Source organism: Symphalangus syndactylus, chromosome 4, assembly GCF_028878055.3.
Source record: "Symphalangus syndactylus isolate Jambi chromosome 4, NHGRI_mSymSyn1-v2.1_pri, whole genome shotgun sequence".
In the NCBI taxonomy this organism is placed as follows: Eukaryota; Metazoa; Chordata; class Mammalia; order Primates; family Hylobatidae; genus Symphalangus; species Symphalangus syndactylus.
Window position 1 is genome coordinate 86,564,137 of NC_072426.2, and position 23,499 is coordinate 86,587,635.

Consider the following 23,499-nt stretch of genomic DNA (forward strand, 5'->3'; position numbering starts at 1 on the left):
ACCTTGCTGTTTATTCCTCAAACACACGTGAAATGCGTTTCTGTCTTGGCAGTCATCCTGCTGCCTGTAATGTCAGCACCGCTTTCTGTCATCCCTTCAGTCAGGTCACTGTTCAAATAGCTCTCTAGACAGGCTCTTCCTTATCATTCTACCTAAAATAGCCCCCTATCACTCTGTGTCCCTTTAGCCTGCTTCTTCTTCCTGCTATTTCATACTACCTGAAAAAATACTTAAGTTTGAACTTCCTAGAACATAAGCTCATAAAAGCAAGAACTGTGCTCCACCTCTCCTCTCCTCTACCCCAGCACTTAGAAGAGCAACAGAGTCAGCATCCAGTGAGTGTTCATGAATCAAGTCACTTCTTGGCAGCATTCAGCACTGTGACCACAGCCTCGCCTATCTTCAACTCTTTCTCCTTCTATTATCCTCTTCTGCTTTTCCTCCTACCACTCTAGTAGCCACTCCTCTGGGGGCTTGTCCCTTAAATGATTAGTCCTTACCGACCTATTTTCTGTCCACTTTATCTGTTTTTGAGACAGGGTCTCACTCTGTTGCCCAGGCTGGAGTGCAGTGGCACGAATACGGGTCACTGCAGCCTCCACCTCCTGGGCTCAAGTGATCTTCCTGCCTCAGCCTGCCATGCCATGTAACTGGGGCCATAGGCATGTGCCACTATGTCCAGCTAATTTCTTGATTTTTTTTTTTTTTTTTTTTTTTGGTAGAAATGGTTCTCACTTTATTGCCCAGTCTGGTCTTGAACTCCTACACTCGAGCAATCCTCTCAACTTGGCCTCCCAAAGTGCTGGGATTACAGGCATGAGATACTGTACCTGGTCTTATTTTTTCTTAAGATAAGAAAGGTCTCACCTATCTAAGGCCAGGGTCTCACCATCTGGCCCAGGCTAGACTCAAACTGCTGTGCTCAATTAATTCCCCCACCTCAGCCTCCGAAGTAGCTAGGACTAAAGGCATGAAACCACCATGCTTGGCTTGCCAGTTTCATTCTACACACTTTCTCGGTATTTAAACAGCTGCTGTTGCTCTTCATTCTGTAGCTCTACATCAGATTCATGCTCTAGTCCTGTATATCCAAATGATGACTAGAGGCTGCCGGCTCTGCTCTTTCAAAGGCACAATGAGCACAGCCCGTCTACAAAACTCTCCCTTTTCCAATCCAGCTTTCCCTCCTGCATCACCTATCTCTCTACATCTGGAACCATCGGCAGCTGCCTTCATAAGGCACCTCGGTCTGGTATTCGGAAAACCACCCAGTCTTGCCAGAGCTGCTTGGTCTTGGGTAGCAAAAGCTGTATGCAATCTAAATCAAGCTTTCAATCATGAGAAATCACATTCCTTCTTTTCCCTTTTTAATATACTCCAGTGTGTTTTTTTTTCCTTTCTCAATAAGCAAATTGTACCAGCATCTTATTCTGAGATGCTCCTTTTTTAAAAGCTGTAGATCACATTAATGGAAGTGTTTACTGCTGGGGAATATTTTCCGTGTGCAATGACCTGTAACCCTCTTTTTTTTTTTTTTTGAGAGTGAGTCTCGCTCTGTTGCCCAGGCTGGAGTGCAGTGGCAAAATCTCTGCTCACTGCAAGCTTTGCCACCCGAGTTCAGGCCATTCTCCTGCTCAGCCTCCCAAGTAGCTGGGACTACAGGCGCCCGCCACCATGCCCAGCTAATTTTTTTTTTTTTTTTTCGACATGCAGTCTCGCTTGGTCGCCCAGGCTGGAGCGCAGTGGTGCAATCTCGGGTCACTGCAAGCTCCACCTCCTGGGTTCACGCCATTCTCTTGCCTCAGCCTCCCGAGTACTTGGGACTACAGGTGCCCGCCACCACGCCCAGCTAATTTTGTGTGTGTGTGTGTATTTTTAGCAGAGACAGGGTTTCACCATGTTAGCCAGGATGGTCTTGATCTCCTGACCTCGTGATCCGCCTGCCTTGGCCTCCCAAAGTGCTGGGATTACAGGTGTGAGCCACCATGCCTGGCCATGCCTGGCTAATTTTTTGTATTTTTTAGTAGAGATGGGGTTTCATCGTGTTAGCCAGGATGGTCTCAATCTTCTGCCCTGGTGATCAGCCCACCTAGGCCTCCCAAAGTGCTAGGATTACAGGTGTGAGCCACTGCGCCCAGCCATCTGTAACCCTCTTATCTCAACTAGCTGACATTATTAGTTCACATCCAGTTCAATTTATAAATTAAGAGAGATGCCATGGGCCAGACACGGTGGCTCATGCCTGTAATCCCAGCACTTTGGGAGGCCGAGGCAGGTGGATCACGAGGTCAGGAGTTCGAGACCATCCTGGCTAACATGGTGAAACCACGTCTCTACTAAAAATACAAAAAATTAGCCGGGTGTCGTGGCAGGCACCTGTAGTCTCTGCTACTTGAGAGGCTGAGGCAGGAGAATGGTGTGAATCCGGGAGGCAGAGCTCTCAGTGAGCCGATATTGCACCACTGCACTCCAGGCGGGGTGACAGAGCAAAACACCATCAAAAAAAAAACAAAAAACAAAGAGGTGCCATGTGTACAAAAATCAATGCATATTTATGAACGTTTTTTCAAATCTATTTTCACACATCTTATCTATATACATAATACAGAAGCCTGTGTGATTTGGGCAATGTGGCCCAGGAGGGCCTAAGACTAACACATCCACCTTGGCAAAAGGACATAAAATATGTCTTTTTTTTTTTTTTACTATACTTTAGGGTTTTGGGGTACATGTGCACAATGTGCAGGTTTGTTACATATGTATCCATGTGCCATGTTGATTTCCTGAACCCATTAACTCGTCATTTAGCATTAGGTGTATCTCCTAATGCTGTCCCTCCCCCCTCCCCCCACCCCACAACAGTCCACGGAGCGTGATGTTCCCCTTCCTGTGTCCATGAGTTCTCATTGTTCAATTCCCACCTATGAGTGAGAACATGCGGTGTTTGGTTTTTTGTCCTTGCGATAGTTTACTGAGAATGATGTTTTCCAGTTTCATCCATGTCCCTACAAAGGACACGAACTCATCATTTTTTATGGCTGCGTAGTATTCCATGGTGTATATGTGCCACATTTTCTTAATCCAGTCTATCGTTGTTGGACATTTGGGTTGGTTCCAAGTCTTTGCTATTGAGAATAGTGCCGCAATAAACATACGTGTGCATGTGTCTTTATAGCAGCATGATTTATAGTCCTTTGGGTATATACCCAGTAATGGGATGGCTGGGTCAAATGGTATTTCTAGTTCGAGATCCCTGAGGAATCGCCACACTGACTTCCACAATGGTTGAACTAGTTTACAGTCCCACCAACAGTGTAAAAGTGTTCCTATTTCTCCACATCCTCTCCAGCACCTGTTGTTTCCTGATTTTTTAATGATGGCCATTCTAACTGGTGTGAGATGGTATCTCACTGTGGTTTTGATTTGCATTTCTCTGATGGCCAGTGATGAGGAGCATTTCTTCATGTGTTTTTTTGGCTGCATAAATGTCTTCTTTTGAGAAGTGTCTGTTCATGTCCTTTGCCCACTTTTTGATGCAGTAGTTTGTTTTTTCTTGTAAATTTGTTTGAGTTCATTGTAGATTCTGGATATTAGCCCTTTGTCAGATGAGTAGGTTGCAAAAATTTTCTCCCATTCTGTAGGTTGCCTGTTCACTCTGATGGTAGTTTCTTTTGCTGTGCAGAAGCTCTTTAGTTTAATGAGATCCCATTTGTCAATTTTGGCTTTTGTTGCCATTGCTTTTGGTGTTTTAGACATGAAGTCCTTGCCCACGCCTATGTCCTGAATGGTATTGCCTAGGTTTTCTTGTAGGATTTTAATGGTTTTAGGTCTAACATATAAGTCTTTAATCCATCTTGAATTAATTTTTGTATAAGGTGTAAGGAAGGGATCCAGTTGCAGCTTTCTACATATGGCTAGCCAGTTTTCCCAGCACCATTTATTAAATAGGGAATCCTTTCCCCATTTCTTGTTTTTGTCAGGTTTGTCAAAGATCAGATAGTTGTAGCTATGCGGCATCATTTCTGAGGGCTCTGTTCTGTTCCATTGATCTATGTCTCTGTTGTGGTACCAGTACCATGCTGTTTTGGTTACTGTAGCCTTGTAGTATAGTTTAAAGTCAGGTAGCGTGATGCCCCCAGCTTTGTTCTTTTGGCTTAGGATTGACTTGGCGATGCGGGCTCTTTTTTGGTTCCATATGAACTTTAAAGTAGTTTTTTCCAATTCTGTGAAGAAAGTCATTGGTAGCTTGATGGGGATGGCATTGAATCTATAAATTACCTTGGGCAGTATGGCCATTTTCACGATATTGATCCTTCCAACCCATGAGCATGGAATGTTCTTCCATTTGTTTGTATCCTCTTTTATTTCATTGAGCAGTGGTTTGTAGTTCTCCTTGAAGAGGTCCTTCACATCCCTTGTAAGTTGGATTCGTAGGTATTTGATTCTCTTTGAAGCAATTGTGAATGGGAGTTCACTCATGATTTGGCTCTCTGTCTGTTATTGGTGTACAAGAATGCTTGTGATTTTTGTACATTAATTTTGTATCCTGAGACTTTGCTGAAGTTGCTAATCAGCTTAAGGAGATTTTGGGCTGAGACAATGGGGTTTTCTAGATATACAATCATGTCAGCTGCAAACAGGGACAATTTGACTTCCTCTTTTCCTAATTGAATACCCTTTATTTCCTTCTCCTGCCTGATTGCTCTGGCCAGAACTTCCAGCACTATGTTGAATAGGAGCGGTGAGAGAGGGCATCCCTGTCTTGTGCCAGTTTTCAGAGGGAATGCTTCCAGTTTTTGCCCATTCAGTATGATATTGGCTGTGGGTTTGTCATAGATAGCTCTTATTATTTTGAGATATGTCCCATCAATACCTAATTTATTGAGAGTTTTTAGCATGAAGCATTGTTGAATTTTGTCAAAGGCTTTTTCTGCATCTATTGAGATAATCATGTGGTTTTTGTCTTTGGTTCTGTTTATATGCTGGATTACATTTATTGATTTGCGTATGTTGAACCAGCCTTGCATCCCAGGGATGAAGCCCACTTGATTATGGTGGATAAGCTTTTTGATGTGCTGCTGGATTCGGTTTGCCAGTATTTTATTGAGGATTTTTGCATCAATGTTCATCAAGGATATTGGTCTGAAATTCTCTTTTTTGGTTATGTCTCTGCCAGGCTTTGGTATCAGGACGATGCTGGCTTCGTAAAATGTGTTAGGGAGGATTCCCTCTTTTTCTATCGATTGGAATAGTTTCAGAAGGAATGGTACCAGTTCCTCCTTGTACCTCTGATAGAATTCAGCTGTGAATCCATCAGGTCCTGGACTCTTTTTGGTTGGTAAGCTATTGATTATTGCCACAATTTCAGAACCTGTTATTGGTCTATTCAGAGATTCAACTTCTTCCTGGCTTAGTCTTGGGAGGGTGTATTTGTCGAGGAATTTATCCATTTCTTCTAGATTTTCTAGTTTATTTGCATAGAGGTGTTTGTAGTATTCTCTGATGGTAGATTGTATTTCTGTGGGGTCGGTGGTGATATCCCCTTTTTCATTTTTTATTGCATCTATTTGATTCTTCTCTCTTTTCTTATTAGTCTTGCTAGCGGTCTATCAATTTTGTTGATCTTTTCAAAAAACCAGCTCCTGGATTCACTAATTTTTTGAAGGGTTTTTTTGTGTCTCTATTTCCTTCAGTTCTGCTCTGATTTTAGTTATTTCTAGCCTTCTGCTAGTTTTTGAATGTGTTTGCTCTTGCTTTTCTAGTTCTTTTAATTGTGATGTTAGGGTGTCAATTTTGGATCTTTCCTGCTTTCTCTTATGGGCATTTAGTGCTATAAATTTCCCTCTACACACTGCTTTGAACGTGTCCCAGAGATTCTGGTATGTTGTGTCTTTGTTCTCGTTGGTTTCAAAGAATATCTTTATTTCTGCCTTCATTTCATTATGTACCCAATAGTCATTCAGGAGCAGGTTGTTCAGTTTCCATGTAGTTGAGCGGTTTTGACTGAGTTTCTTAATCCTGAGTTCTAGTTTGATTGCACTGTGGTCTGAGAGACAGTTTGTTATAATTTCTGTTCTTTTACATTTGCTGAGGAGAGCTTTACTTCCAACTATGTGGTCAATTTTGGAATAGGTGTGGTGTGGTGCTGAAAAAAATGTATATTCTGTTGACTTGGGGTGGAGAGTTCTGTAGATGTCTATTAGGTCCACTTTATGTAGAGCTGAGTTCAATTCCTGGATATCCTTGTTAACTTTCTGTCTCATTGATCTGTCTAATGTTGACAGTGGGGTATTAAAATCTCCCATTATTATTGTGTGGGAGTTTAAGTCCCTTTGTAGGTCACTGAGGACTTGCTTTATGAATCTGGGTGCTCCTGTGTTGGGTGCATATATATTTAGGATAGTTAGCTCTTCTTGTTGAATTGATCCCTTTACCATTATGTAATGGCCTTCTTTGTCTCTTTTGATCTTTGTTGGTTTAAAGTCTATTTTATCAGAGACTAGGATTGCAACCCCTGCCTTTTTTTGTTTTCCATTTGCTTGATAGATCTTCCTCCATCCCTTTATTTTGAGTCTATGTGTGTCTCTGCACGTGAGATGGGTTTCCTGAATACAGCACACTGATGGGTCCTGACTCCTTATCCAGTTTGCCAGCCTGTGTCTTTTGATTGGAGCATTTAGCCCATTTACATTTAACGTTAATATTGTTATGTGTGAATCTGATCCTGTCATTATGATGTTAGTTGGTTATTTTGCTCGTTAGTTGCTATAGTTTCTTCCTAGCCTCGATGGTCTTTACAATTTGGCGTGTTTTTGCAGTGGCTGGTACCGGTTGTTCCTTTCCATGTTTAGTGCTTCCTTCAGGAGCTCTTTTAGGGCAGGCCTGGTGGTGACAAAATCACTCAGCGTTTGCTTGTCTGTAAAGTATTTTATTTCTCCTTCACTTATGAAGCTTAGTTTGGCGGGATAGGAAATTCTGGGTTGAAAATTCTTTTCTTTAAGAATGTTGAATATCAGCCCCCACTCTCTTCTGGCTTGTAGAGTTTCTGCTGAGAGATCAGCTGTTAGTCTGATGGGCTTCCCTTTGTGGGTAACCCGACCTTTCTCTCTGGCTGCCCTTAACATTTTTTCCTTCATTTCAACTTTGGTGAATCTGACAATTATGTGTCTTGGAGTTGCTCTTCTCGAGGAGTATCTTTGTGGCATTCTCTGTATTTCCTCAATCTGAATGCTGGCCTGCCTTGCTAGATTGGGGAAGTTCTCCTGGATAATATCTTGCAGAGTGTTTTCCAACTTGGTTCCATTCTCCCCATCATTTTCAGGTACACCAATCAGACGTAGGTTTGGTCTTTTCACATAGTCCCAAATTTCTTGGAGGCTTTGTTCATTTCTTTTTATTCTTTTTTCTCTAAACTTCCCTTCTCTCTTCATTTCATTCATTTCATCTTCCATCAGCGATACCCTTTCTTCCAGTTGATCGCATCTGCTACTGAGGCTTCTGCAATCTTCGCGTAGTTCTCGAAACTTGGCTTTCAGCTCCATCAGCTCCTTTAAGCCCTTCTCTCCATTGGTTATTCTAGTTATCCATTCTTCTAATTTTTTTTCAAAGTTTTTAACTTCTTTGCTATTGTTTTGAATTTCCTCTCGTAGCTCAGAGTAGTTTGATCGTCTGAAGCCTTCTTCTCTCAACTCGTCAAAGTCATCCTCCATCCAGCTTTGTTCCGTTGCTGGTGAGGAACTGCGTTCCTTTGGAGGAGGAGAGGTGCTCTGTTTTTTAGAGTTTCCAGTTTTTTTGCCCTGTTTTTTCCCCATCTTTGTGGTTTTATCTACTTTTTGTCTTTGATGATGGTGATGTACAGATGGGTTTTTGGTGTGGATGTCCTTTCTGTTTGTTAGTTTTCCTTCTACCAGACAGCACCCTCAGCTGCAGGTCTGTTGGAGTTTACTAGAGGTCCACTCCAGACCCTGTTTGGCTGGGTGTCAGCAGCGGTGGCTGCAGAACAGCGTTATTTTCATGAGACCACAAATTCAGCTGTCTGATAGTTCCTCTGGAAGTTTTGTCTCAGAGGAGTACCTGGCTGAATGAGGTGTCAGTCTGTCCCTACTGGGGGGATGCCTCCCAGTTAGGCTGCTCAGGGGTGAGGGACCCACTTTAGGAGGCAGTCTGTCCGTTCTCAGATCTCCAGCTGCGTGCTGGGAGAACCACTACTCTCTTCAAAGCTGTCAGTCAGACAGGGACATTTAAGTCTGTGGAGGTTTTTGCTGAGTTTTTGTTTGTCTGTGCCCTGCCCCCAGAGGTGGAGCCTACAGAGGCAGGCAGGCCTCCTTGAGCTGTGGTGGGCTCCACTCAGTTCGAGCATCCTGGCTGCTTTGTTTACCTAAGCAAGCCTGGGCAATGGCGGGCGCCCCTCCCCCAGCCTCGCTGCCGCCTTGCAGCTTGATCTCAGAATGCTGTGCTAGCAATCAGCGAGACTCCGTGGGCATAGGACCCTTCGAGCCAGGTGCGGGACACAATCTCCTAGTGTGCCGTTTTCCAGGCCCGTTGGAAAAGCGCAGTATTAGGATGGGACTGACCCGATATTCCAGGTGCCGTCTGTTTCCCCTTTCTTTGACTAGGAAAGGGAACTCCCTGACCCCTTGCGCTTCCCGAGTGAGGCAATGCCTTGCCCTGCTTCGGCTCGCGCACAGTGCGCTTCATCAACTGTCCTGCACCCACTGTTAGGCACTCCCTAGTGAGATGAAACCAGTACCTCAAGCAGAAATGCAGAAATCACCCGTCTTCTGTGTCGCTGCGGCTGGGAGCTGGAGACCGGAGCTGTTCCTATTTGGCCATCTTGGCTCCACCCTCCTAAAATATGTCTTATGGTCAGAAAAATCAACATTTTGTGTATTTACTTAGTTTACGAAAAGTACTGAAAATGCTATTATTAGCTGAATTTGTGATTTCCTTTTGAAATTGTGAGTTATCCTTATTTTTCCCATTTCATTTTTGCACCAAGGAGACTGCAGTCAAATAAAACAGATACTACACGCACTCGTCGGGGCAGCCGTACTGCAGAAGCACGTTGATGCACTCCTGGCTGGAGGCCTGCCGGGCATAGGTCAGCGCTGTGTTCCCGTGGGCATCTCGGGCCGTGACGTCCACCCCGTACCAGATCAGGAGCTGTGCCAGGACCACATTCCCCTTGCGGCAGGCCAGATGGAGCGCCGTGCAGCCGTCTCCCTCCCCACAGGTCTCGTTCACCTCCTCACGGGAGCCATGTGCCAGCAGCAGGATGACTGTCCGCAGGTCCTCATCAGCGGTGGCCCGCAGCAGGTGCTGGCCCAGGGACAGCTCAGTGCAGGGTACTGGGGCCAGAAAGAGCTTCTTCTCATATTTGGAATGGATCCACCGCTCCTTTTCTTCCCTTGATGACTCTGCTGAAGGTTTTGTCTGCCCCTGGCTGCTCCCTTCCCAGATGCTGTTGGCTAGGTCATTGCCAATAGACGACATAACCTTCATGAGCTCAACTGGCCAGTCATCCAGGTCCAGAGATCGCACACGGGAAAGGCAGGTGCCAAGACTGCGGTGGATTCCTGAGCATTCAATACACATGAGGACTCCCAAGTTCAAACTGGCCCACTTAGGGTTCGGGGTCTCACAGTCCACACAGTGGGAGTTCCCACGCATGTTTTGGATCGACTGCAGGGCCATGGCCTCGCTCTGGCTGGTCAGCCGGAACTTGCTTTTACTGCTCTCACATGACTGCAGGCTGGCCAGGATCTGGCTCTGGATGACTTGGACCCAGGCGTCCCGCTCCTCATACGTCGTGGCTTTAAAGTGCCACGTTTGGCCAGTGACAGACACAATGATAAAGTTTTCTTCTTCTTCCTCAGCAGTGCTGGACAGGCCATCATCTTTTAAGTTGGTGCTTTTCTTCTTTAGGTGTTTCTTTTTATTGGCATGAGGAGGCGGGGGCGGGCTGAGCTTGGGGCTGGTAGTGCTGGAGATACTGGGGCTCATGCATATGGAGTCACCCAGCCCAGTGTCTGGATTGGCTGCGGTACGTAGACCGTTCATGTTCTTGGATAGGCCACTGCTTTTAGAGCTGGAGATGGGCACGCAGGCCGATGTGGCTAGGGGTGGCCACTTTCCTGGGACTTTGATGGTAGATGTCCGAAGGTCAATCTCTTTTTTATGAATATTCTTCATATAATCACCTAAGCTTGAATAATAGGTGAGCATGCCATTGGAACACAGGGTGACATGTTTCTTTTTCCATGTCTTCAGCCATTTCCCACTTCGCTTTAAGAGCATGCCCTGTTTAATGGGGATGGCTCTGCCGCTCCCGACGGTGTGAGCATGACTCTCCGGGGCTTTCTTCTCTTTGTCTGGGTCACTCCCTTTCTCAGATGTAAACAGGTTGGACCAGCGCACGGACTGCTTGCAAACGGACGTGGGTGTGTTGGCAGTGGGAGGAACACTGATGTGAAGGTCCTCCTGGCTGGTGCTGGGAGTCGATGGAATGGAGGAGGAATAGTTATTTAAACTGCCACCTCCATTTCTTGTCTGGGTGATGGGCACGGTGGAAACCTGTGTGGAACAGAAGGAGGAATGGCTTTGAAAATTGGGTAGTGACTTGCAGGGTCCTATAGACAGCTCACAATTACCTTTTAAAAAGATATATTTTCTGGGCCAGGCACGGTGGCTCACACCTGTAATCCCAGCACTTTGGGAGGCCAAGGAGGGTGGATCACGAGATCAGGAGTTCAAGACCATTCTGGCCAACATGGTGAAACTCTGTCTTTACCAAAAAAAAAAAAAAAAAATTAGCTGGGCATGGTGGCACATGCCTGTAATTCCAGCTACTTGGGAGGCTGAGGCAGGAGAATCGCTTGAACAGGGACCTGGGAGGCAGAGCCTGCAGTGAGCCAAGATCCCACGATTGCACTACAGCCTGGGCTACAGAAAGAGAGTCCATCAAAAAAAAAAAAAAGATACATTTTCTGTTGTTTGGATAGTATATTTACTCATACTAGCTCACTAACAGAGCTGCAGATCAGTTCTTATTCCAGCTCATTCTTTTTACAACACTTAAGATGACTAAATGCAACATGAAATGGGGAAGATTTAAAAAAAGATGACTTTGACTTCAGCATGAAACAGATACAAGTGTACGATGAAAATACAACCTCAATAAAAGTGCCACTTACCGTAAATGAGCATAACCGCTCATCAAATATGCTCAAAGATCTATCTGCATCTCTGTAAAATAAGAATGTGCATTACTTCAAAAACTGTTAATATCTTAGTATATTTGTTTAGTAAAATACTGCCTCCTGTGTGCTTTGGTGTTTACTTTACCAAAGCAGCTTTTACGAATTCTCCTCCTGGATCCTGACTTGCAGAGGGTTTCCTGCCTTATTCTTTCTCAGCACATCATGGCCTGTACCGTGAAGTCTTTTATACGATAACCAGTCAGAAATGCCCATAAGTATTGACTCTCCCTAACAGGCAATGGCAATAAACCAAACATATTTTCACTTTTCTAACCACACATTGAAACACAAGAATATTCTACAAAGCAGTAGTAGTAAACTTTAATAAATGTAAATGTGATTCAGATTTCCTACCTTCCTTTCTCTTTAGTTCTCTGTAGTACACACTCATGATGTATTTATGTATTTTCTGTTGTTTGAATGACAAACTCATCTGCCTTTTTAAGAGGCCAGTCTTTGATGAACTTTAAACTTTGTAAAACTAATGCATTGTGCCTGTGCATAAACCAGTGGTTCTCCAAATGTGCTCTGTGGACCTCTCGGGATCCCCAAGACCCCTTCCAGAAGGCCTGAGGTCATAATTGTTCTTTTTTTTTTGAGACCCAAGTTTTACTCTTGTTGCCCAGGCTGGAGTGCAATGGTGCGATCTCGGCTCACGGCAACCTTTGCCTCCCGGATTCAACTGATTCTCCTATCCCAGCCTCCCGAGTAGCAGGGATTACAGGCACCTGCCACCACTCCTGACCTCAGGTGATCCACTTGCCTCGGCCTCCCAGACTGCTGGGATTACAGGCCTGAGCTACTGTGCCTGGCCAACACTGTTCTGAATAATACTAATTAAACCTGAGAAAGCTGATGAAAAATTTTAAAAATTTGTAAAAGTAATACAAAGTCATTGCCTGCTTTTTCACTGACACTTGCCATGATTGTATAAAAGCAAAAGTGGGTACAACGGCTGGTTTCTCAGCATAAATCAAGGCAGTGGTACCAATTATATTAGTAGTCATTCTATTCTTCACTGTCCCCTACAGTTAAAAAACATAGCCTGAATTTCTTAAGAATGTCTTTGATGAAGCAGTAAAAATTAATGTTTTTAAATCTTGACATGTCTCTTTAATATTCTGAATAAGTGGAAAGTTAACGAGAAGCGCTTTTTTTGTTGTTTTTAAAGAATTCGTGATTTAATTGTGAACTGAAAAATCACTTTTTTCACAGAACATCATTTTTATTTAAAAGTACAACTGGGCCAGCGCAGTGGCTCACGCCTGTAGAATCCCAGCACTTCGAGAGGCCAAAGCAGGCAGATGGCTTGAGCTCCTTCAGGAGTTCGAGACCAGCCTAGGCAACATAACGAAACCGTCTCTATCAAACATACAAGAAAATTAGCCTGGCGTGGTGCCACGCATCTGTGGTCCCAGCTACACAGGAACCTGAGGTGAGAGGATTGCTTGAGCTGAGATCATGCCAATGCACTCCAGCCAAGTGACAGAGTGAAACTCGGCCTAAAAAACAAGTTCTATTATCATTCTCAAAAATAAATGAAGTGAGAGGTTGTCACTTCAAGGGAAATATGTATTTGTTCCCAATGATAAAATTTAAGCTTTCCTGAGGACTTTGAAAAACTTGTTCCTTCTACTGTAGGCTTGACAGCTTTTCAATACTTAAAGGTGTGTTAAAGTAAGATTGGTGGTTAAACTAAAAGTGATTTTTGACACAATAAAACATAAACCAATATATTCCAAGTAGTTAATGCATGATATTATAAATGCAAGTATGGAGCAAAAGATCCATTTACTGTGCAAGAAAGATCAATGAGTACTGATGGAATAAACTTATTAATATGTAAAATGCCACTGTAACTAATTTAAGAAACCACCACTTGTGAAGTTTTGATTTAGTGTTAACAAATACCCACAACTGTCTGAAAACTTTAAAAATACACCTTCTACCAACTACATATTTGCATGAGGTGAGGTCATCTTATTGCTTCTTTTTTTCTTTTTTTGAGACAGAGTCTCCCTCTGTCACCCAGCCTGGGGTGCAATGGCGAGATCTCGGCTCACTGCAACCTCCGCCTCCCAGGTTCAAGTGATTCTCCTGCCTCAGCCTCCCAAGTAACTGGGACTACAGGCATGCACCACCACGCCCAGCCATTTTTTGTACTTTCAGTAGAGGCGGGTTTCACCATGTTGGTCGGGCTGGTCTCAAACTCCTGACCTCAAGTGATCCGCCCACCTCGGCCTCCCAAAATGCTGGGATTACAGGTGTGAACCACCGCGCCCCACCAGCTTATTGCTTTTTTTTGTTTGTTTGTTTAGACAGAGTCTTGCTCTGTCACCCAGGCTGGAGTGCAATGGCATGATCTCAGCTCTTTGCAACCTCCGCCTCCCAAGTTCAAGCGGTTCTCCTGCCTCAGCCTCCAGAATAGGTGGGACTACAGGTGCGTGCCACCATGCCCAGCTAAGTTTTTGTATTTTTAGTAGAGACGGGGTTTCGCCGTGTTAGCCGGGATGATCTCGATCTCCTGACCTTGTGGTCCGCCCGCCTCGGCCTCCCAAAGTGCTGGGATTACAGGTGTGAGCCACCATGCCTGGCCATGCCTGGCTAATTTTTTGTATTTTTTAGTAGAGATGGGGTATCATCGTGTTAGCCAGGATGGTCTCAATCTCCTGACCTGGTGATCAGCCCACCTAGGCCTCCCAAAGTGCTAGGATTACAGGTGTGAGCCACTGCGCCCAGCCATCTGTAACCCTCTTATCTCAACTAGCTGACATTATTAGTTCACATCCAATTCAATTTATAAACTAACAGAGGTGCCATGGGCCGGGCACGGTGGCTCATGCCTGTAATCCCAGCACTTTGGGAGGCCGAGGCAGGTGGATCACGAGGTCAGGAGTTCGAGACCATCCTGGCTAACATGGTGAAACCACGTCTCTACTAAAAATACAAAAAATTAGCCGGGTGTCGTGGCAGGCACCTGTAGTCCCTGCTACTTGAGAGGCTGAGGCAGGAGAATGGTGTGAATCCGGGAGGCAGAGCTCGCAGTGAGCCGATATAGCACCACTGCACTCCAGGCGGTGTGACAGAGCAAAACACCATCAAAAAAAAAAAAAAAAAGAGGTGCCATGTGTACAAAAATCAATGCATATTTATGAACGTTTTTTCAAATCTATTTTCACACATCTTATCTAAATACATAACACAGAAGCCTGTGTGACTTGGGCAATGTGGCCCAGGAGGGCCTAAGACTAACACATCCACCTCGGCAAAAGGACATAAAATATGTCTTATGGTCAGAAAAATCAACATTTTGTGTATTTACTTAGTTTACGAAAAGTACTGAAAATGCTATTATTAGCTGAATTTGTGATTTCCTTTTGAAATTGTGAGTTATCCTTATTTTTCCCATTTCATTTTTGCACCAAGGAGACTGCAGTCAAATAAAACAGATACTACACGCACTCGTCGGGGCAGCCGTACTGCAGAAGCACGTTGATGCACTCCTGGCTGGAGGCCTGCCGGGCATAGGTCAGCGCTGTGTTCCCGTGGGCATCTCGGGCCGTGACGTCCACCCCGTACCAGATCAGGAGCTGTGCCAGGACCACATTCCCCTTGCGGCAGGCCAGATGGAGCGCCGTGCAGCCGTCTCCCTCCCCACAGGTCTCGTTCACCTCCTCACGGGAGCCATGTGCCAGCAGCAGGATGACTGTCCGCAGGTCCTCATCAGCGGTGGCCCGCAGCAGGTGCTGGCCCAGGGACAGCTCAGTGCAGGGTACTGGGGCCAGAAAGAGCTTCTTCTCATATTTGGAATGGATCCACCGCTCCTTTTCTTCCCTTGATGACTCTGCTGAAGGTTTTGTCTGCCCCTGGCTGCTCCCTTCCCAGATGCTGTTGGCTAGGTCATTGCCAATAGACGACATAACCTTCATGAGCTCAACTGGCCAGTCATCCAGGTCCAGAGATCGCACACGGGAAAGGCAGGTGCCAAGACTGCGGTGGATTCCTGAGCATTCAATACACATGAGGACTCCCAAGTTCAAACTGGCCCACTTAGGGTTCGGGGTCTCACAGTCCACACAGTGGGAGTTCCCACGCATGTTTTGGATCGACTGCAGGGCCATGGCCTCGCTCTGGCTGGTCAGCCGGAACTTGCTTTTACTGCTCTCACATGACTGCAGGCTGGCCAGGATCTGGCTCTGGATGACTTGGACCCAGGCGTCCCGCTCCTCATACGTCGTGGCTTTAAAGTGCCACGTTTGGCCAGTGACAGACACAATGATAAAGTTTTCTTCTTCTTCCTCAGCAGTGCTGGACAGGCCATCATCTTTTAAGTTGGTGCTTTTCTTCTTTAGGTGTTTCTTTTTATTGGCATGAGGAGGCGGGGGCGGGCTGAGCTTGGGGCTGGTAGTGCTGGAGATACTGGGGCTCATGCATATGGAGTCACCCAGCCCAGTGTCTGGATTGGCTGCGGTACGTAGACCGTTCATGTTCTTGGATAGGCCACTGCTTTTAGAGCTGGAGATGGGCACGCAGGCCGATGTGGCTAGGGGTGGCCACTTTCCTGGGACTTTGATGGTAGATGTCCGAAGGTCAATCTCTTTTTTATGAATATTCTTCATATAATCACCTAAGCTTGAATAATAGGTGAGCATGCCATTGGAACACAGGGTGACATGTTTCTTTTTCCATGTCTTCAGCCATTTCCCACTTCGCTTTAAGAGCATGCCCTGTTTAATGGGGATGGCTCTGCCGCTCCCGACGGTGTGAGCATGACTCTCCGGGGCTTTCTTCTCTTTGTCTGGGTCACTCCCTTTCTCAGATGTAAACAGGTTGGACCAGCGCACGGACTGCTTGCAAACGGACGTGGGTGTGTTGGCAGTGGGAGGAACACTGATGTGAAGGTCCTCCTGGCTGGTGCTGGGAGTCGATGGAATGGAGGAGGAATAGTTATTTAAACTGCCACCTCCATTTCTTGTCTGGGTAATGGGCACGGTGGAAACCTGTGTGGAACAGAAGGAGGAATGGCTTTGAAAATTGGGTAGTGACTTGCAGGGTCCTATAGACAGCTCACAATTACCTTTTAAAAAGATACATTTTCTGGGCCAGGCACGGTGGCTCACACCTGTAATCCCAGCACTTTGGGAGGCCAAGGAGGGTGGATCACGAGATCAGGAGTTCAAGACCATTCTGGCCAACATGGTGAAACTCTGTCTTTACCAAAAAAAAAAAAAAAAAAATTAGCTGGGCATGGTGGCACATGCCTGTAATTCCAGCTACTTGGGAGGCTGAGGCAGGAGAATTGCTTGAACAGGGACTTGGGAGGCAGAGCCTGCAGTGAGCCAAGATCCAACGATTGCACTCCAGCCTGGGCTACAGAAAGAGAGTCCATCAAAAAAAAAAAAAGATACATTTTCTGTTGTTTGGATAGTATATTTACTCATACTAGCTCACTAACAGAGCTGCAGATCAGTTCTTATTCCAGCTCACTCTTTTCACAACACTTAAGATGACTAAATGCAACATGAAACGGGGAAGATTTAAAAAAAGATGCCTTTGACTTCAGCATGAAACAGATACAAGTGTACGATGAAAATACAACCTCAATAAAAGTGCCACTTACCGTATATGAGTATAACCGCTCATCAAATATGCTCAAAGATCTATCTGCATCTCTGTAAAATAAGAATGTGCATTACTTCAAAAACTGTTAATATCTTAGCATATTTGTTTAGTAAAATACTGCCTCCTGTGTGCTTTGGTTTTTACTTTACCAAAGCAGCTTTTACGAATTCTCCTCCTGGATCCTGACTTGCAGAGGGTTTCCTGCCTTATTCTTTCTCAGCACATCATGGCCTGTACCGTGAAGTCTTTTATACGATAACCAGTCAGAAATGCCCATAAGTATTGACTCTCCCTAACAGGCAATGGCAATAAACCAAACATATTTTCACTTTTCTAACCACACATTGAAACACAAGAATATTCTACAAAGCAGTAGTAGTAAACTTTAATAAATGTAAATGTGATTCAGATTTCCTAGCTTCCTTTCTCTTTAGTTCTCTGTAGTATACACTCATGACGTATTTATGTATTTTCTGTTGTTTGAATGACAAACTCATCTGCCTTTTTAAGAGGCCAGTCTTTGATGAACTTTAAACTTTGTAAAACTAATGCATTGTGCCTGTGTATAAACCAGTGGTTCTCCAAATGTGCTCTGTGGACCTCTCGGGATCCCCAAGACCCCTTCCAGAAGGCCTGAGGTCATAATTGTTCTTTTTTTTTTTTTTGAGACCCAAGTTTTACTCTTGTTGCCCAGGCTGGAGTGCAATGGTGCGATCTCGGCTCACGGCCACCTTTGCCTCCCGGATTCAAGTGATTCTCTTATCCCAGCCTCCCGAGTAGCAGGGATTACAGGCACCTGCCACCACTCCTGACCTCAGGTGATCTGCTTGCCTCGGCCTCCCAAACTGCTGGGATTACAGGCCTGAGCTACTGTGCCTGGCCAACACTGTTCTGAATAATACTAATTAAACCTGAGAAAGCTGATGAAAATTTTTAAAAATTTGTAAAAGTCATTGCCTGCTTTTTCACTGACACTTGCCATGACTGTATAAAAGCAAAAGTGGGTACAACGGCTGGTTTCTCAGCATAAATCAAGGCAGTGGTACCAATTATATTAGTAGTCATTCTATTCTTCACTGTCCCCTACAGTTAAAAAACATAGCCTGAATTTCTTAAGAATGTCTTTGATGAAGCAGTAAAAATTAATGTTTTTAAATCTTGACATGTCTCTTTAATATTCTGAATAAGTGGAAAGTTAACGAGAAGCACTTTTTTTGTTGTTTTTAAAGAATTCGTGATTTAATTGTGAACTGAAAAATCACTTTTTTCACAGAACATCATTTTTATTTAAAAGTACAACTGGGCCAGCGCAGTGGCTCACGCCTGTAGAATCCCAGCACTTTGAGAGGCCAAAGCAGGCAGATGGCTTGAGCTCCTTCAGGAGTTCGAGACCAGCCTAGGCAACATAACGAAACCCTGTCTCTATCAAACATACAAGAAAATTAGCCTGGCGTGGTGCCACGCATCTGTGGTCCCAGCTACACAGGAACCTGAGGTGAGAGGATTGCTTGAGCTGAGATCATGCCAATGCACTCCAGCCAAGTGACAGAGTGAAACCCGGTCTAAAAAACAAGTTCTATTATCATTCTCAAAAATAAATGAAGTGAGAGGTTGTCACTTCAAGGGAAATATGTATTTGTTCCCAATGATAAAATTTAAGCTTTCCTGAGGGCTTTGAAAAACTTGTTCCTTCTACTGTAGGCTTGACAGCTTTTCAATACTTAAAGGTGTGTTAAAGTAAGATTGGTGGTTAAACTAAAAGTGATTTTTCACACAATAAAACATAAACCAATATATTCCAAGTAATTAATGCATGATATTATAAATGCAAGTATGGAGCAAGAGATCCATTTACTGTGCAAGAAAGATCAATGAGTACTGATGGAATAAACTTATTAATATGTAAAATGCCACTGTAACTAATTTAAGAAACCACCACTTGTGAAGTTTTGATTTAGTGTTAACAAATACCCACAACTGTCTGAAAACTTTAAAAATACACCATCTACCAACTACATATTTGCATGAGGTGAGGTCATCTTATTGCTTCTTTTTTTCTTTTTTTGAGACAGAATCTCCCTCTGTCACCCAGGCTGGGGTGCAATGGCGAGATCTCGGCTCACTGCAACCTCCGCCTCCCAGGTTCAAGTGATTCTCCCGCCTCAGCCTCCCAAGTAACTGGGACTACAGGCATGCACCACCATGCCCAGCCATTTTTTGTACTTTCAGTAGAGGCGGGTTTCACCATGTTGGTCGGGCTGGTCTCAAACTCCTGACCTCAAGTAATCCGCCCACCTCGGCCTCCCAAAATGCTGGGATTACAGGTGTGAACCACCGCGCCCCACCAGCTTATTGCTTTTTTTTGTTTGTTTGTTTAGACAGAGTCTTGCTCTGTCACCCAGGCTGGAGTGCAATGGCATGATCTCAGCTCTTTGCAACCTCTGCCTCCCAAGTTCAAGCGGTTCTCCTGCCTCAGCCTCCAGAATAGGTGGGACTACAGGTGCGTGCCACCATGCCCAGCTAAGTTTTTGTATTTTTAGTAGAGACGGGGTTTCGCCGTGTTAGCCGGGATGATCTCGATCTCCTGACCTTGTGGTCCGCCCGCCTCGGCCTCCCAAAGTGCTCGGATTACAGGCGTGAGCCACTGCACCCAGCCTCTTATTGCTTCTTTAAAGTAAATTGCAAAGAAAGCTCTAGAGAATCCATTTGTCTCCTATTAAAAGCTCAACATGAGAGACTTTAAATAATATAAATACATGACACACTTTTTACTCAACTTTTTGTTGTAGAAAAGTTATTTTTCAAAGAAAAATTTCTGTTAACAGTACTGTTCTCAAGGAATATTTACAACCTGGGTCATGGGTTACTACTGACATCTAGTTGGTAGAGTCCATGAATACTGCTAAACTCTCTGCAATGCACAAGCCAGTCCTCACAACAAAGCATTATCTAGCCCATAATATCAACAGTGGTAAGGCTGTGAAATCTAAACGAAAAATAGATTTTGAAAAAAATTTCAATTGTATATTTCTACCACAGTAAATATCAATATATTCAATATAAACACATACTCTTTGAGATTCTCAATCATTTAACAATTAAGAGTCTTAAGGAACAAAGAAAATACAAATAATTTGCTTTGATATTTTAGTAGGCACAATACAGCTTATGATGTCTAAAGCTGTGACCTAACACTGAGCTTGATATCTTGCAAAGTAATTAGCTAGAATAACAAGACAGGTTTCTAAAAAGCTCACCTTTGCATGATATGATGAGGTATCTGCCAGGTCACACTGCGGAAGGAAAAAAAATTCATCACAATAGATGTTATCATTTTTAGGCCTGAAGACATTTTTTAAAAGGGGGGCAGAGGAAACTCTCCTAGTGGCCCTGAAATTCAAATTTTCTAGATCAGAACAGTACCATAAGGGCACTTTGTTTTCATTTCTTCGTTTGTCACAAAAATATGAGAACCAAAATGCGAGGAAATATGCCATTAGAAGACGCGTTTCTGTTGGTGATTATAATATATAAATAATAACAGATTTCCGTTATATGCTTTTCTACCCACGAAACCTTTCGTCCCGTGCGATTTATTTTATCTATTTATTTATGTTTTGACCCAGAGTCTGTCTCTGTTGCTCAGACTCGACTGCAGTGGTGCGATCTTGACTCCTCACAACCTCCACCACCCAGGTTCAAGCGATTCTCATGCCTCAGCCTCCCAAGAAGCTGGGACTACAAGTTTTCACCACTATGTCCAGGTAATTGTTTTTTTGTTTTTTTTTTTTTGCGGGGGCGGTGGGTGGATGGAGTTTTGCTCTTGTTGCCCAGGCTGGAGTGCAATGGTGTAATCTCAGCTCACCACAACCTCTGCCTCCCGGGTTCAAGAGATTCTCCTGCCTCAGCCTCCCAAGTGGCTGGGATTACAGGCATGTGCCACCACACTCAGCTAATTTTGTAGAGTGAGGCTCAAAACAACCGAGGGAATGCAAATCTCAATTTTACTTATAGGTCTACACAATATTAGCACTTTTTAAAAAGCCCGTAACATTGGCATGTAAGATGGGTATGTCTGTAGTGCTTCAAGTAGTTTTCATCTCTGAAATAAGTTTAAAATCACAGAATTTAAAGTTACATGCTGGAAAGGAAAAATGACCTTATGTGACATTTAATTCAACACTCATTTTACAGATCAGGGAAACAAACCTTAAAACTGACTTGCCCAAGGTCCCACCAAATAGGAGCAGTTTCTCGTCCTAAACTCAAATTAAGCAGTGGCTCTCAAACTTTGCTGCACATTAAAACCACCTGAGAAGCTTTAATATGTGCCTCATCTTCAACATGAGACATTTTAATTTAATTAGTATTGGGTATGGCTTTGGGCATCAAGGTTGTTGGTAAAAGTTTCCCAGGTGATTTCAATGTGCAGCAAAGTTTGGAATGATTGAGCTGGGGTGAAAATCAGAATCTTCTGGGATGCTTTTCTTCACAGAAAGATGCCTCACATCCATCCCTATTTTCCTGAAAGTCTTCTCAGTGCCTAGAGATAAAGTGGAGATGGGAAGATGCGTGTGTTTGCAGACCTGTATTTTGAAAAAAAACCTTGCATAAGTGATCTCAGTGAGTTCTACCTATCCCACTGACAACAGTGCACTACTGATTCATGATAAAACATTTTTCAAAACATTTTCTTGAAGCCAATTTGCCCTATTAATTTGCTCAATAAACCTTTATTTCACCAATAGTGAATACACCAAATGATTATTTCTCAAAATTGCTGATGGCAAATTAAAACTTACTATACTTTCAAAAGTAGACTTCTAAAAAGTAGAATAATCAGGAAAAAAGCACGAAATTTGTTTGAGCAAAATTAATCTTCAAAGCTGCTTTTGAATTGTATGCTAACATATCAAAATCTTTGGAACTCAAAAGAAGCCAGGGACTCTAGTCAAAGTAATTTTTGTGTATGTGTGCTCAAAGATTTAAGAGACTTGGCTGACTACAGACATTTAGTGGTTACTCAATAGGTCCCAAAGCTCAGGACTTGAGACAGAGTTTGAGTTCAGTTTTTGTTTGAAACACAATTTCCTCTCAACTATTGTTATAAGGGAGGGAGGAAAGTGACATTATTATGAGTGTAAACTTGCCACTTTTAATTGAAGTAAAAGTTATTGACAATTGAATTAGCTAAAAAGGCTAGTGCATTTGAAACAAAATTGTTTATAAGCTAGTTATGTTTACAGAATGAAAAGTAAAATTAAAGATAAAGACAATAATATTCTAAATTAGCACTTTCCAAACTGTGTTCTAAAAATCAAGACTAATAACCCAAGGAGATGAGAATAATGTACACTGGACAGCCCCTATGGAGCTGGTGGTGGTGTTGGTTGTTGTTCCTTTTAAAATAAACTTCATCTCAGGGTGCTCTCAAAGCGCATCTTTGTGGCCCACAAGGTGCTCATGCACAATGGGAGAAATTCAAATGCAGATACACTGTGGTGCCAGAAGAAGAAAAGCTGTTCCTTCTTCCAAGGCTAATGTCCAAAGTAGTGCACACTGATTTAGGCCTATAATGCATTGAAAAACTAAGTTTTCACAAAAAACATTCAATAAAGGGAACCTACCCTTCTCACTGTGTTCAACATTGTCTAAAGGCATAAAGGCATCAAAAAGATACACTGTTTCTGGGATTGCTTCTTTGCTAACTGATTTTTCCTTCCACCACGACGTCTAAGATTAAAAGAGAAACTGATACTTACTATTTAGAATCTGGATATCAATATATGGTTGATTCCAATTTCTTAAACTGATTGCTGGAGGACAACCAAATGGCTGAAATAATTTTAGAATAAAGGAATCTGTCCCTTGGCAGTATAGTTGTACTCACGATATTATTGTCATTGTAAGATAATGCTGGCTGGCTGTGCTGTCATCAAGGAATATTGTCAAACACAATCTGCATTTTTGACTGAAACGCTCAGTAGATACCTGAAGGGGAAGGGAATTATAAGTCAAACTTATCAAAGTGTATTTTTTTCTCAGTTAAAATGTCAAATGACAAAGCACTAAGATATTTCTCACACTCTATGAACTGCCTGAGTGGTATCATGTGCACTCTATAGAAAACCCATTGGAGGCTCTCAACTTCCAGAGATGATGTTTAAGATATGGGTTATAAAATGCTGCCCTTAATATGGTACCTGTCATCAAACCTAACAAGGATTTTATGAATTACCATTAAAAATAATGGGAAAAGTCGGCTTCGCATTGTCTCAAAAAAAATAAAGTTTAAAATAAGATTTCATTGTTTTTTTCTACAGCTATGTAAAACAGCCGAGAATTTCTATTATTTAATTAATTTATTTATTTATTTATTTATTTATTTTTGAGACGGAGTCTCACTCTGTTACCCAGGCTGGAGTGCAGTGGCGCGATCTCGGCTTACTGCAAGCTCTGCCTCCCGGGTTCACGCCATTCTCCTGACTCAGCCTCCTGAGCAGCTGGGACTACAGGTGCCCGCCACCACGCCCGGCTAATTTTTTGTGTTTTTAGTAGAGATGGGGTTTCACCGTGTTAGCCAGGATGGTCTCGACCTCCTCACCTCGCGATCCGCCTG

The 23,499-nt window shown here is 43.6% G+C and overlaps 1 protein-coding gene across 6 annotated transcripts in view; it reads right to left on the reverse strand.

The window, feature by feature from the left end:
• Nucleotides 1–2,531: 2,531 nt before the first annotated feature.
• LOC129480910 (arf-GAP with GTPase, ANK repeat and PH domain-containing protein 5) overlaps nt 2,532–23,499 on the reverse strand; it is a 273,520-nt gene continuing 252,552 nt past the window's right edge. For 5 of the 6 annotated variants that reach the window (XM_063638115.1, XM_063638116.1, XM_063638117.1 and 2 more), the window contains 6 exons: nt 22,771–22,871; nt 20,138–20,173; nt 16,879–16,930; nt 14,721–16,258; nt 11,193–11,244; nt 2,532–10,572 (listed from right to left, as the gene is read on the reverse strand). In XM_063638115.1, the coding sequence (XP_063494185.1) occupies nt 9,025–10,572; nt 11,193–11,244; nt 14,721–16,258; nt 16,879–16,930; nt 20,138–20,173; nt 22,771–22,871 (3,327 nt within the window). In that variant the 3' untranslated portion in view covers nt 2,532–9,024. Of the gene's footprint in view, nt 10,573–11,192; nt 11,245–14,720; nt 16,259–16,878; nt 16,931–20,137; nt 20,174–21,089; nt 21,467–22,770; nt 22,872–23,499 lie in introns of all 6 variants that reach the window. The other variant, XM_063638119.1, reaches the window with a different exon arrangement.